Source organism: Anomaloglossus baeobatrachus, chromosome 3 (assembly GCF_048569485.1).
Source record: "Anomaloglossus baeobatrachus isolate aAnoBae1 chromosome 3, aAnoBae1.hap1, whole genome shotgun sequence".
Lineage (NCBI taxonomy): Eukaryota > Metazoa > Chordata > Amphibia > Anura > Aromobatidae > Anomaloglossus > Anomaloglossus baeobatrachus.
The window spans coordinates 315,026,260-315,041,924 of record NC_134355.1 but is presented as its reverse complement, the minus strand read 5'-3'; the positions used below and the strand labels follow the sequence as shown (position 1 = coordinate 315,041,924).

The following is a 15,665-nucleotide window of genomic DNA, read 5'->3' as shown; positions in this document are numbered from 1 at the left end:
CTTCTGCTGATATCCCTGCATACGTGCGTCCCTTTCTATGGCTGGAATTATGTCACAAAATTTGGACTTGTACCGGGGATCTAATAGTGTGGCAATCCAGTAGTCATCATCACTTCTAATTTTGACAATACGACTGTCATGTTGGAGGTAGTGCAACAAAAAGGCACTCATGTGTCTTGCGCAGCCATGCGGACCAAGTCCATGCTGTGTTTGTGGCATAGAGGTGCTACCCGTTCTTTCTTCCTCTGACATCTGACCCCAACCTCTTTCAACTGAAATTTGACCAAGGTCTCCCTCATCCGCTGAGTCTTCCATGTCCATGGACAGTTCGTCCTCCATTTCTTCATGTTCTCCTGCACCTTGCTCAACATTTCGCCTGCTACTATGCGCCCTTGTCGATCCCTGTCCCCCATGGTCCCATGCCTGCTGCGTTGGTGATGATGAACGTCTGGACCTTCGTGATGTTGTTGTCCCTTGCGCATATGAATCCTCCTGTAGTTCCTCCCCTTCATGTTGTCCCACCCCCTGACTCCGAATAGTGTTTAGCGTGTGCTCCAGCATGTAAATGACTGGAATCGTCATGCTGATAATGGCATTGTCAGAGCTAAACATATTCGTCGCCATGTCGAAACTGTGCAGAAGGGTGCATAGGTCCTTGATCTGAGACCACTCCATCAGGGTGATCTGCCCCACCTCTGCATCTCGTTGGCCCAGGCTATACGTCATGACGTATTGCACCAGGGCTCTGCGGTGCTGCCACAGTCGCTGTAACATGTGGAGAGTTGAATTCCAGCGTGTCGCCACATCGCATTTCAGGCGATGAACCGGCAGGCCGAAAGACTTCTGGAGCGATGCAAGTCGCTCTGCTGCGGCGCTTGAACGGCGGAAGTGAGCTGACAGTTTTCGTGCCCTGTTCAGAAGGCCATCTAGGCCGGGATAGTGTGTTAAAAATTGCTGCACGACAAGGTTCAACACGTGAGCCATACAAGGTACGTGTGTCACCTTGCCCAGGCGAAGTGCCGCACCCAGGTTTGCAGCATTGTCGCACACGGCCTTACCAGGCTGCAGTTTGAGTGGAGACAACCATTTATTAAACTCGGACCGCAAAGCTGACCACAACTCCTCAGCTGTGTGACTCTTATTACCAAGACATGTCAAGCTAAAGACCGCCTGATGCCGTTGCGCTCTGCTGCCAGCATAGTAATGAGGGGTGCGTGATTCCTTCTGCGCAGTGAGAACGCTGGTGGCCTGACCAGGCAGGCTTGGGGCGGAGGTGGAGGACCCAGATGAGGTGGAGGATGCAGAAGCAGTGGCGGAACTTGGACAGACAGAGGATTGACACACAAGTCGTGGGGACGGCAAGACTTGTGCAGCAGACCCTTCACCATCTATCACCATAGTTACCCAGTGCCCAGTCAGCGACATGTAACGTCCCTGTCCATGCTTACTGGTCCAAGTATCGGTGGTGAAATGCACCCGTTCACACACAGAGTTTCTCAAGGAAGCGGTGATGTTGTGTGCGACATGCTGGTGTAGCGCGGGCACACCTTTCTTAGAGAAGTAGTGGCGACTAGGCATCTGGTACTGGGGCACAGCGACAGACATAAGGTCTCTAAAATCCTGTGTGTCCACTAGGCGGAAAGGCAGCATTTCGGTAGCCAACAGCTTACAGAGGGATAGAGTCAACCTCTTAGCTTTGTCATGGGTCGGAGGAAGTGGCCTTTTATTTGACCACATCTGAGGGACAGAGATCTGGCTGCTGTGTGTAGACGGTGTTGAGTAGGGTGTCCCTGGAAAAATGCAGGTTTGTGAGGAAAGTGCAGGCGGAGACATGATGTTGCCTTCATCCAACGTTGGTGCTATCGATGTCTGAGAGAGCTGTACACACTCACTTGTTTCCCCTCCAAACCAACTGACGACCTTACAAGCAAACTGCCTGTTGCGGTTACAGTGGTGGAAGTTTTGCGTGGAAAAACAGGTGTGGCAGCTGTCCCCACAGTCCTAGAAGATGAAGAGCGCGCGGATGCAGTGGAAGGGGCGGGCGGTGGATGGTTCGCTCCACTAGGCCGCATTGCAGCACGGTGAGCTTCCCACCGGGACTTATGATATTTAGTCATGTGACGATTCATGGAAGAAGTTGTCAAACTGCTGAGGTTTTGACCTCTACTAACAGAATCATGACAAATGTTACATATCACATGAGTTGGGCGATCTTTTTCGATGTGAAAAAAGGACCAGGCTAGGCAAGGCTTAGAGGCCATGCGACCTGTTGATCCACCACGAATAATGCTCATAGGCAGAGTGGTGGCTGAGGATGCAGTTGTAGACGTGCTACCAGTTCTCCGACTCTGTCCAGGAAGGCGCAAGGTAACTTCGTCGTCGGTTGCATCCTCCTCCACCGCCTCTGTTGACCTCCTCGAGTGCCTGACTGGGGGTTGACAGTAGGTGGGATCTAGAACGTCATCATCAATTGTTGTGTTTGCACTCCCCTCCCCCTCAGACCGAGCCTCTTCTTGCCCTGAACGAATATTTAAGTTGTCATCCCAATCGGGTATCTGCGTCTCATCTTCATCAGTATGTTCCTCATTGTCTATAACCACAGGTGTTACAGTTTGTGACAAAGGGTCAACATTATGCTCAGAAACTTGGTCCTCACGGCCTGAATCTGAGTCACAAAGGTTCTGGGCATCACTGCAGACCATTTCCTGTTCTGTACTCACTGTAGCTTGGGAGCAGACCTCTGATTCCCAGGCTATAGTGTGACTGAACAGCTCTGCAGACTCAGCCATCTCAGTTCCACCATACTGTGCAGGGCTGATGGAGACTTCAGAGCTGGGAGAAAGCAAGTTTGATTGGGATGACAACTCAGAGGACTGGTGTTTTTTGGATGCGGTACTTGAAGTGGCAGAGAGGGCACTTGTTGGACCACTTGAGATCCATTCAAGCATTTTCCTTTTTTGCCCATCATCTACCTTTGTTCCTGTTGTTCGTGTCCGTAACAAAGGGAGCACATCGGATTGTCCACGGTAAGTAGTAGACATCTTACTTTTGCTGGTAGATGGTCTATCTTCAGCAGATGATAATGGAGCTTTGCCACCTTCCCCACGGACAAAACCTTTTTTGCCTTTTACACCACGCCTCTTCCCCTTTCCACCAGCATCTGTCATTTTGCCACTCATGTTGATTGCGACAAGATTGTGGACTGAAAATGTGGTAGTAAAAATTGAGAGGTGGTGAAGATTGCAGTGGTGGTCTAGCTTTATTAACAGCAGAATAATAAAGAATAAATATCCCTGACAATGCAACTTAGTTATAATTAGTTGTAGTGTGCAACGCAGGCAGACGCGCTCTGCAAATGTCTTTGCACTAGTGGGACTATAGCAAAGTCCAATAGCCACGTATAGGATGCCACTAGGTACACTGAGTGTTTGCTAGTATAATGGCTTGGTTAGAATGAGTTGTAGTGTGCAATGCAGGCAGATGTGCTCTGCTAATGTCTTTGCACTAGTGGGACTATAGCAAAGTCCAATAGCCACGTATAGGATGCCACTAGGTACACTGAGTGTTTGCTAGTATAATGGCTTGTTTAGAATGAGTTGTAGTGTGCAATGCAGGCAGACGCGCTCTGCAAATGTCTTTGCACTAGTGGGACTATAGCAAAGTCCAATAGCCACGTATAGGATGCCACTAGGTACACTGAGTGTTTGCTAGTATAATGGCTTGGTTAGAATGAGTTGTAGTGTGCAACGCAGGCAGACGCGCTCTGCAAATGTCTTTGCACTAGTGGGACTATAGCAAAGTCCAATAGCCACGTATAGGATGCCACTAGGTACACTGAGTGTTTGCTAGTATAATGGCTTGGTTAGAATGAGTTGTAGTGTGCAACGCAGGCAGACGCGCTCTGCAAATGTCTTTGCACTAGTGGGACTATAGCAAAGTCCAATAGCCACGTATAGGATGCCACTAGGTACACTGAGTGTTTGCTAGTATAATGGCTTGGTTAGAATGAGTTGTAGTGTGCAACGCAGGCAGACGCGCTCTGCAAATGTCTTTGCACTAGTGGGACTATAGCAAAGTCCAATAGCCACGTATAGGATGCCACTAGGTACACTGAGTGTTTGCTAGTATAATGGCTTGGTTAGAATGAGTTGTAGTGTGCAACGCAGGCAGACGCGCTCTGCAAATGTCTTTGCACTAGTGGGACTATAGCAAAGTCCAATAGCCACGTATAGGATGCCACTAGGTACACTGAGTGTTTGCTAGTATAATGGCTTGGTTAGAATGAGTTGTAGTGTGCAACGCAGGCAGACGCGCTCTGCAAATGTCTTTGCACTAGTGGGACTATAGCAAAGTCCAATAGCCACGTATAGGATGCCACTAGGTACACTGAGTGTTTGCTAGTATAATGGCTTGGTTAGAATGAGTTGTAGTGTGCAACGCAGGCAGACGCGCTCTGCAAATGTCTTTGCACTAGTGGGACTATAGCAAAGTCCAATAGCCACGTATAGGATGCCACTAGGTACACTGAGTGTTTGCTAGTATAATGGCTTGGTTAGAATGAGTTGTAGTGTGCAATGCAGGCAGATGTGCTCTGCTAATGTCTTTGCACTAGTGGGACTATAGCAAAGTCCAATAGCCACGTATAGGATGCCACTAGGTACACTGAGTGTTTGCTAGTATAATGGCTTGTTTAGAATGAGTTGTAGTGTGCAATGCAGGCAGACGCGCTCTGCAAATGTCTTTGCACTAGTGGGACTATAGCAAAGTCCAATAGCCACGTATAGGATGCCACTAGGTACACTGAGTGTTTGCTAGTATAATGGCTTGGTTAGAATGAGTTGTAGTGTGCAACGCAGGCAGACGCGCTCTGCAAATGTCTTTGCACTAGTGGGACTATAGCAAAGTCCAATAGCCACGTATAGGATGCCACTAGGTACACTGAGTGTTTGCTAGTATAATGGCTTGGTTAGAATGAGTTGTAGTGTGCAACGCAGGCAGACGCGCTCTGCAAATGTCTTTGCACTAGTGGGACTATAGCAAAGTCCAATAGCCACGTATAGGATGCCACTAGGTACACTGAGTGTTTGCTAGTATAATGGCTTGGTTAGAATGAGTTGTAGTGTGCAACGCAGGCAGACGCGCTCTGCAAATGTCTTTGCACTAGTGGGACTATAGCAAAGTCCAATAGCCACGTATAGGATGCCACTAGGTACACTGAGTGTTTGCTAGTATAATGGCTTGGTTAGAATGAGTTGTAGTGTGCAACGCAGGCAGACGCGCTCTGCAAATGTCTTTGCACTAGTGGGACTATAGCAAAGTCCAATAGCCACGTATAGGATGCCACTAGGTACACTGAGTGTTTGCTAGTATAATGGCTTGGTTAGAATGAGTTGTAGTGTGCAACGCAGGCAGACGCGCTCTGCAAATGTCTTTGCACTAGTGGGACTATAGCAAAGTCCAATAGCCACGTATAGGATGCCACTAGGTACACTGAGTGTTTGCTAGTATAATGGCTTGGTTAGAATGAGTTGTAGTGTGCAACGCAGGCAGACGCGCTCTGCAAATGTCTTTGCACTAGTGGGACTATAGCAAAGTCCAATAGCCACGTATAGGATGCCACTAGGTACACTGAGTGTTTGCTAGTATAATGGCTTGGTTAGAATGAGTTGTAGTGTGCAACGCAGGCAGACGCGCTCTGCAAATGTCTTTGCACTAGTGGGACTATAGCAAAGTCCAATAGCCACGTATAGGATGCCACTAGGTACACTGAGTGTTTGCTAGTATAATGGCTTGGTTAGAATGAGTTGTAGTGTGCAATGCAGGCAGATGTGCTCTGCTAATGTCTTTGCACTAGTGGGACTATAGCAAAGTCCAATAGCCACGTATAGGATGCCACTAGGTACACTGAGTGTTTGCTAGTATAATGGCTTGGTTAGAATGAGTTGTAGTGTGCAATGCAGGCAGATGTGCTCTGCTAATGTCTTTGCACTAGTGGGACTATAGCAAAGTCCAATAGCCACGTATAGGATGCCACTAGGTACACTGAGTGTTTGCTAGTATAATGGCTTGTTTAGAATGAGTTGTAGTGTGCAATGCAGGCAGACGCGCTCTGCAAATGTCTTTGCACTAGTGGGACTATAGCAAAGTCCAATAGCCACGTATAGGATGCCACTAGGTACACTGAGTGTTTGCTAGTATAATGGCTTGGTTAGAATGAGTTGTAGTGTGCAACGCAGGCAGACGCGCTCTGCAAATGTCTTTGCACTAGTGGGACTATAGCAAAGTCCAATAGCCACGTATAGGATGCCACTAGGTACACTGAGTGTTTGCTAGTATAATGGCTTGGTTAGAATGAGTTGTAGTGTGCAACGCAGGCAGACGCGCTCTGCAAATGTCTTTGCACTAGTGGGACTATAGCAAAGTCCAATAGCCACGTATAGGATGCCACTAGGTACACTGAGTGTTTGCTAGTATAATGGCTTGTTTAGAATGAGTTGTAGTGTGCAATGCAGGCAGACGCGCTCTGCAAATGTCTTTGCACTAGTGGGACTATAGCAAAGTCCAATAGCCACGTATAGGATGCCACTAGGTACACTGAGTGTTTGCTAGTATAATGGCTTGGTTAGAATGAGTTGTAGTGTGCAACGCAGGCAGACGCGCTCTGCAAATGTCTTTGCACTAGTGGGACTATAGCAAAGTCCAATAGCCACGTATAGGATGCCACTAGGTACACTGAGTGTTTGCTAGTATAATGGCTTGGTTAGAATGAGTTGTAGTGTGCAACGCAGGCAGACGCGCTCTGCAAATGTCTTTGCACTAGTGGGACTATAGCAAAGTCCAATAGCCACGTATAGGATGCCACTAGGTACACTGAGTGTTTGCTAGTATAATGGCTTGGTTAGAATGAGTTGAAGTGTGCAACGCAGGCAGACGCGCTCTGCAAATGTCTTTGCACTAGTGGGACTATAGCAAAGTCCAATAGCCACGTATAGGATGCCACTAGGTACACTGAGTGTTTGCTAGTATAATGGCTTGGTTAGAATGAGTTGTAGTGTGCAATGCAGGCAGATGTGCTCTGCTAATGTCTTTGCACTAGTGGGACTATAGCAAAGTCCAATAGCCACGTATAGGATGCCACTAGGTACACTGAGTGTTTGCTAGTATAATGGCTTGGTTAGAATGAGTTGTAGTGTGCAATGCAGGCAGATGTGCTCTGCTAATGTCTTTGCACTAGTGGGACTATAGCAAAGTCCAATAGCCACGTATAGGATGCCACTAGGTACACTGAGTGTTTGCTAGTATAATGGCTTGTTTAGAATGAGTTGTAGTGTGCAATGCAGGCAGACGCGCTCTGCAAATGTCTTTGCACTAGTGGGACTATAGCAAAGTCCAATAGCCACGTATAGGATGCCACTAGGTACACTGAGTGTTTGCTAGTATAATGGCTTGGTTAGAATGAGTTGTAGTGTGCAATGCAGGCAGATGTGCTCTGCTAATGTCTTTGCACTAGTGGGACTATAGCAAAGTCCAATAGCCACGTATAGGATGCCACTAGGTACACTGAGTGTTTGCTAGTATAATGGCTTGTTTAGAATGAGTTGTAGTGTGCAATGCAGGCAGACGCGCTCTGCAAATGTCTTTGCACTAGTGGGACTATAGCAAAGTCCAATAGCCACGTATAGGATGCCACTAGGTACACTGAGTGTTTGCTAGTATAATGGCTTAGTTATCAGTTGGAGTGTGCAGAGGACAAGAGGGTACAGTGGCAGGATTGTGGTGCTCTGGGTAGAGGAATGGAAGCCTGCCTTTCTATTCCCTCCTAATGGTGAAATGCAGGTAGGAAATCCCTGACCTGGGCTACACAGACGCTGTTGCTGTTTGCAGGACCTGTCACCTATGGCTCTCTGACCCTGCCGGTTGGAGCCCTTAAAAGGACTGCTATAAAGTGCTCTCCCTAAGCTGTCTAACGCTGTGTATGCAGCGCATACAGCTGTATCGGCTATAGGACTCAGGAAGACGGAGCTGCGACAGTGATGTCTGACACCAAAGACGCAGAAGGCAGATAATGGCGTCCGTGAAGAAAATGTCCGGTTTTATAATGCAGGGACATGTGACATGCAGATCCTATCACACATGCCGTTGCTTCTCTGGCTCAAAGTCCACTTAGCTGTGTGTGTGTCTGGGATTGGCTGACATGCTGGCCCGCCCCACAAGACGCGCGCACTTAGGGAAGGAAGACAAGAAAAAAAAAAAAAAAAAATGGCGATCGCCATTATAGAAACAGCAGTGATCTGAAGGCGCTGTTCACGCACACTATACACTGAAATGTGATAATAGTTTGATTCACAGAGTGACTTACACTATTACAGCAGAAACCAAGCTATGATTTAGCTGTTTTTTGGCTGCTAGAACCGTTCTCGAACGTTTCTAGAACTACCGAGCTTTTGCAAAAAGCTCGAGTTCTAGTTCGATCTAGAACATGCCCCAAAATCACTCGAGCCGCGAACTGGAGAACCACGAACCACGAACCGCGCTCAACTCTAGTGGTGAGTGTGTGTGTGTGCGATCTGATGGGTGATTGTGTGTGTGATCTAATGTGTGAGGGTGTGAGATCTGATGTGTGTGGGTGTACGATCCACTGCAGGGCCTCCCGCTCGGTGTCTGTTGAGTGTGATTGCAGTGTGTCCGCTGTCTATAATGAAGTATCCTGCAGTATTCTTTAACTTTTTTAGCTGCATGGACACTCTATTATTGAACCGCAACTAGGTCTTATTTTTGGGGCAGGGCTTATATTTAAGCCTTGCTATGAAAATGCTAAAAAACCCTGCTAGGGCTTATTTTTGAGGGAGGTCTTGTTTTTGGAAAAACATGGTATTAAGGGAAGTACACTAGTTTACTCAACCCACTTTATTTCTAAACAGTCTTGTTAATATAGCTAAAGTAAGAAGGACTTGAGAGGATTTTTTCATACATTTACTGAGTCAATTATGTGGGACACACTGCACATATGGCACATAGACATTATTTGAGAATCTCCTTTTGTATGGATATCTGTTCGGTGGATATCTTTCACCATTGCTTGAGATAGTAATTGTTACCACCATTTTTATACCACTTAATCCATCATACCACTGAGCATGATAAATTCTGTGCCTGATGCTTACCAAGCGTGACCTATGGAGCCTTGTTCTCAGAAACGTTATGAGAACAAAGCTCCATAGGATTCAATGGGCGTCATGGTATATTACAACATTAGATTACATGAGAACATCAAGGATTTCTTTTTAATCAATAAATTGGTGATAGAGTGAGTATGAGGGACTCTCTAGTCAAATATACTATTTTTTCCTGTGTGTATTTTTTTAACTGTACACTTGTCTAATAGACACCTCTCCATTACTAACCCCTGGGCTTGATGCCAGCTGTCAAGTCACAGCTGACTTCAACCTCGAATGTATTACCTTAATTTCCACCACAACAGGGCAATCAGGAAGAGCCAGGTAAAGCCCCAGAATTGGCACATCTAATTGATGCACCACTTCTGGAGTGGCTACGGTCTGCTACTTTTGGGCTGGGAAGGCCAAATAGCCATTGGTCTTCCCACCCTGATAATACCAGCTCCTATCTGTCTGCTTTACCTTGGCTGGTTATCAAAAATAGGGGGAATCCCATGCATTTTTTTAAATGATTTAAATAAATAATTTAATAAAATGGGTGGGGTCCCCTCTATTTCTGATGACCAGCACAGGTAAAGCAGACACCTGTGGGCTGCAGCCCTCAGCTGTCTGCTTTACCTGTGCTAGTTTTCAAAAATAGGGTGGACCCCACATCATTTATTCCCTATTCTATTTGTTTACAGGGCAATTGGCCTGCACTAACCCCCATTTTGCTTCCTGTTGCAGCCCTCTAACCCTTACTATGACCGATTTACAGCTGCAAAGTTTAGATCCCCATTGACTTATATGAGATTTGGGGTCGACGGTCAAGTTTGGGTCAAGTCCAGGTCCATAACGGAACTTTTAACTAATGTTCAGCCAAACCTGGTGAACCAGAACTTCCACGGGTCCACTCATTTCTAATCAGCAGTAGCTTCGCACTAGAGGACTAGTAATCCTGCTGCCATATAGTCAAGCATTTGTTGACAGGTAGTCAACACCGCTCCCACCACTGATTAACAGCTTTCTGTGTACCCTGTACACGGGTGGAAAGCTGCCAATCAGACCTGTCGGTAGGGTTCTACAGAAGTCAACAATCAGATAACTGGTAGATCTGAAGAAGATAAAACACAATGTTTTTATCAAAATGACAGCAAACAGGCCAGTAAATGATACTTCACTGAAATTATTGTCTCAACTCCTTCATCATGCTGCTCTCAGATGGGGTAGCAAAAATCTAGTGACAGATTCCATTTAAGGCCAGTTTCAAATGAACGTATAGATTGGACAAGTGCAATCCGATAAACAACCGGATTGCACCCAACCCAATGTTATTCAGTGATGCTGGGCAGATTTGTGTATTTTTCCTCAGCTGTAATGAGGCTGAGAAAAAAAATTGCAGCATCGCAGCATATTTAACATCACGAACAACCATACAAGTCCATGGGTTCGTGTGATGTATCAGACTGCACTTATGTCTCGCAGCAGAGTTTGTGCCGAGTGTCATTAGCATATCGCATCCAATGCTCTCACATCAGATGCTATAATAATATTGGGAAATCATCCATGCATGAATCATTATAAGAAAAATTGTAAGCAAATACATATTTGATTTACTTTTCCCATCCTGAACCTCAGATCTTTTGGCATTAGATAATAAGGCAGATGAGATGTGAAGAGACGAGGAGATGGACGGCTTTTGAAATCAACATTGTGAAAGTTGTTTTCAATCCATGGCGCTCTTTCCATATTATTAATCTGTTCCGTTCCATTTCGATGGCCTTCATTCATTATTAGGGTTAGAATTTGCTGTGTCCAAACAGTGCCTGCAGAATAGCAAATATTAATACATTTTTAATATTTTGCAATTTTCTACAACTTTAATAAAATAATAACTTTTCTTACACCATCACTGGGAAAAATTCAACCAATATACACACCTGACTTTGGGTAAGTGACAAGAAACACATCATTGTCCCTAATTTCCATATGTTCTACAGCATCTATGTATTCAGGTGATGTATACTTCTTAGTAAAGTATATGCCTTTATATTTGAAGGATATAGACATCATGTCTTCATCAAGTGCATCTTGGTCTGTTGGTGCCATCTAAAAATATAGAAATCATATAAGAATTATTAATAAAGGTTATAACAACAAAAGTAATAATTGCCTTTTTTATTTCCTTTTATATAAATGGGGTATTTCTGTACAGATGAAGCAATGATAGTTTATTGAGCACTATAGAAAAGATTATGTTTATTTCTAAATTACAAATGAAAATTTTAAACTTGGAACAGCTAGAAGCAAGGGAGCTAGCGGGAGCTAGCTTTGTGGATGAAGTTTAGTGCGGAAAACTGTTGCAACCATGTTTTCTAATCAGAGTAGTCTGAGCTGCCAGAGAAGAGCAGAAGCAGCCACCAACAAACAGTGGGCAGACTTGTCTGATGATCCATGCAGGCAGGGCTGTATTTTGCCTTCGTGCTGCCCTAGGCACTTTAAGTGGTTGCGCCCCTTAGTGACAACGTAACACTGAGTTTTCGCACACGACATCTGTTTAAGGCAGATCTACGCTGTAAAACACTTGAAAAAGTATCAATGAGAAACAAAGGGCACTAACCCCCCCTTATCCAATGGGGATCACCACGGGCACATCAAAACATAGCATGAGTATAAAATATTCCCACCACACTGTCCCCACTTATATACTGTGACTGTCACACTGCCCCTAATAAACTACAGACTGCCCTCCCTTATAAATTATACCCACCACACCTTCCTCAATTATGAAATATGATCTACACATTGACCTCACATCATGCTGCCCCCTCCTCACAATGTCCCATGCATGCTGCTCCCTCCTTACAATGTCCCATGCATGCTGCCCCCTCCTCACAATGTCCCATGCATGCTGCCCCCTCCTCACAATGTCCCATGCATGCTGCCCCCTCCTCACAATGTCCTATGAATGCTGCCCCCTCCTCACAGTGTCCCATGCATGCTGCCCCCTCCTCACAGTGTCACATGCATGCTGCCCCCTCCTCACAGTGTCCCATGCATGCTGCCCCCTCCTCACAGTGTCCCATGCATGCTGCCCCCTCCTCACAGTGTCCCATGCATGCTGCCCCCTCCTCACAGTGTCCCATGCATGCTGCCCCCTCCTCACAATGTCCCATGCATGCTGCCCCTCCTCACAATGTCCCATGCTTGCTGCCCCCTCCTCATAATGTCCCATGCATGCTGCCCCCTCCTCACAGTGTCCCATGCATGCTGCCCCCTCCTCACAATGTCCCATGCATGCTGCTCCCTCCTCACAGTTTCCCATGCATGCTGCCCCCTCCTCACAATGTCCCATGCATGCTGCCCCCTCCTCACAATGTCCCATGCTTGCTGCCCCCTCCTCATAATGTCCCATGCATGCTGCCCCCTCCTCACAGTGTCCCATGCATGCTGCCCCCTCCTCACAATGTCCCATGTATGCTGCCCCCTCCTCACAGTGTCCCATGCATGCTGCCCCCTCCTCACAATGTCCCATGCATGCTGCCCTCTCCTCACAATGTCCCATGCTTGCTGCCCCCTCCTCATAATGTCCCATGCATGCTGCCCCCTCCTCATAATGTCCCATGCATGCTGCCCCCTCCTCACAGTGTCCCATGCATGCTGCCCCCTCCTCACAATGTCCCATGCATGCTGTTCCCTCCTCACAATGTCCCATGCATGCTGCCCCCTCCTCACAATGTCCCATGCTTGCTGCCCCCTCCTCACAATGTCCCATGCTTGCTGCCCCCTCCTCACAATGTCCCATGCTTGCTGCCCCCTCCTCACAATGTCCCATGCATGCTGCCCCCTCCTCACAATGTCCCATGCATGCTGCCCCCTCCTCACAATGTCCCATGCATGCTGCCCCTCCTCACAATGTCCCATGCGTGCTGCCCCCTCCTCACAATGTTCCATGCATGCTGCCCCCTCCTCACAATGTCCCATGCATGCTGCCCCCTCCTCACAATGTCCCATGCATGCTTCCCCCTCCTCACAATGTCCCATGCATGCTTCCCCGTCCTCATAATGTCCCATGCATGCTGCCCCCTCCTCACAGTGTCCCATGCATGCTGCCCCCTCCTCACAATGTCCCATGCATGCTGCCCCTCGCCATGAGCTCCTAATGCTGCCTTCCTCTTTTTCATAATGACACCTCCATACTGCCCCATTCATCATACTAAGACCACCACACTAACGCTTATGCTGAGACACCCCTCCCACACACACACACACACACACACACACACTACCCCACTCTTGATATTGACTCCTCTACATTGCTCCACTCCATACTGAGCCCACACATGCTGCCCCTTCTCCATAATGAGCTCCCAATGCTGCCCCCCTCTCATTCTGAGTCCTTACACTCCCCGCCATCGATTTTGTCATTGCACTATCCCTCAACCCTTGTCCTCTGTCTCTAGGATTGGCCCCTCATTCCCCCAGCAGCAGCCGCTCTCCCCCGCCTTCACCAGCAGCCTCTCCCCCAGCATCAGCCTCTCTCCCCCCAGCCCCCCCAGCATCAACCTCTCTCCCCCCAGCGTCCCCCAGCTTCAGCCTCTCTCCCCCCAGCCTCCCCCAGCTTCAGCCTCTCTCCCCCAGCTTCCCCCAGCATCAGCCTCTCTCCCCCAGCTTCCCCCTTAATCAGCCTCTCTCCCCCAGCTTCCCCCAGCATCAGCCTCTCTTCCCCCAGCATCAGCCTCTCTGCCCCCAGCATCAGCCTCTCTTCTCCCAGCCTCCCCCAGCATCAGCCTCACTCCTCCCAGCATCCCCCAGCATCAGCCCCCCCAGCATCAGCCTCCACCCTCCCAGCCTCCCCCAGCATCAGCCTCCCCCCTCCCAGCCTCCCCCCTCACAGCCTCTCCCAGTATCAGCCTCCCCCAGCATCAGCCTCTCTCCTCCCAGCCTCCCCCAGCATCAGCCTCCCCCTCCCAGCCTCCCCCAGCACCAGCCTCCCCCAGCATCAGCCTCCCCCAGCATCAGCCTCTCTTCTCCCAGCCTCCCCCAGCATCAGCCTCTCTCCTCCCAGCCTCCCCCAGCATCAGCCTCCCCCTCCCAGCCTCCCCCAGCATCAGCCTCCCCCAGCATCAGCCTCTCTCCTCCCAGCCTTCCCCAGCATCAGTCTCCCTCAGCATCAGCCTCCCTCCTCCCAGCCTCCCCCAGCATCAGCCTCCCTCCTCCTAGCCCCCCCAGAATCAGCCTCTTTCCTCCCAGCCTCCCCCAGCATCAGCCTCCCCCAGCATCAGCCTCTCCCCTCCCAGCCTCCCCCAGCATCAGCCTCCCCCTCCCAGCCTCCCCCAGCACCAGCCTCCCCCAGCATCAGCCTCCCTCAGCATCAGCCTCCCTCCTCCCAGCCTCCCCCAGCATCAGCCTCTGTCCTCCCAGCCTCCCTCCTCCCAGCCTCCCTCAGCATCAGCCTCCCTCCTCCCAGCCTCCCCCAGCATCAGCCTCCCTCCTCCCAGCCTCCCCCAGCATCAGCCTCTCTCCTCCCAGCCTCCCCCAGCATCAGCCTCTCTCCTCCCAAACTCTCCCAGCATCAGCCTCCCCCAGCATCAGCCTCTCTCCTCCCAGCCTCCCCCTCTCTCCTCCCAGCCTCCCCCAGCATCAGCCTCCCTCAGCATCAGCCTCTCTCCTCCCAGCCTCCCCCAGCATCAGCCTCCCTCAGCATCAGCCTCCCTCCTCCCAGTCTCCCCCAGCATCAGCCTCCCCCAGCATCAGCCTCTCTCCTCCCAGCCTCCCCCAGCATCAGCCTCTCTCCTCCCAGCCTCCCCCAGCATCAGCCTCTCTCCTCACAGCCTCCCCCAGCATCAGCCTCTCTCCTCCCAGCCTCCCCAGCATCAGCCTCTCTCCTCCCAGCCTCCCCCAGAATCAGCCTCCCTCAGCATCAGCCTCCCTCCTCCCAGCCTCCCCCAGCGTCAGCCTCCCCCCATCCCAGCCTTCCGCAACATCAGCCTCCCCCCTCCCAGCCTCCCCCAGCATCATACTCTCTCCTCCCAGCCTCCCCCAGTATCAGCTTCTCTTCCCCCAAGTCTCCCCCAGTATCAGCCTCTCTCCTCCCACCCCATACGCAGATCTCCAGTCTGCATTAGAGACACCTCCATGCTCCTTATGAATCTTCAGCTCTGCGAGCACTTACCTGCTCCAGGGCCCGCCATCTTCCTGGCTCACGTGAGTATCCTCTTCTGACACCGGCTTCCATCGCGGCGTCCTCTGCGGCGTCCTGCTGTGAGCTCTGCATGTGAAATCCACACAGCATTGGACGCAGCACAGAGGAAGGAGCTGATTGGCGCGCCTGTGACCCCGGAAGTGCAGGCGCCAGCAGTTCCGGGGTCAATCAGCTCTCTGTGCCCAGCTGCCGCAGTTTGTCTGCATTCGCGTCTTAATTGACGCGGATACAAATAAATAAAGGTGCACCTCTCCCCCCCTCCGAAAATACAGCGGATTTAATGAATGTGTAAAAAAAAAAAAATT

The 15,665-nt window shown here is 49.3% G+C and overlaps 1 protein-coding gene across 1 annotated transcript in view; it reads right to left on the bottom strand.

Moving 5' to 3' along the window:
* Positions 1-11,264, bottom strand: part of LOC142295231 (amine sulfotransferase-like) — a 171,682-nt gene extending 160,418 nt beyond the window's left edge. Inside the window, exons 1-2 of the mRNA XM_075338324.1 lie at positions 11,096-11,264; positions 10,773-10,981 (exon numbers count right to left, since the gene is read on the bottom strand). Of these exons, the coding sequence (XP_075194439.1) occupies positions 10,773-10,981; positions 11,096-11,264 (378 nt within the window). The remainder of the gene's footprint in view (positions 1-10,772; positions 10,982-11,095) is intronic.
* Positions 11,265-15,665: the final 4,401 nt, after the last annotated feature.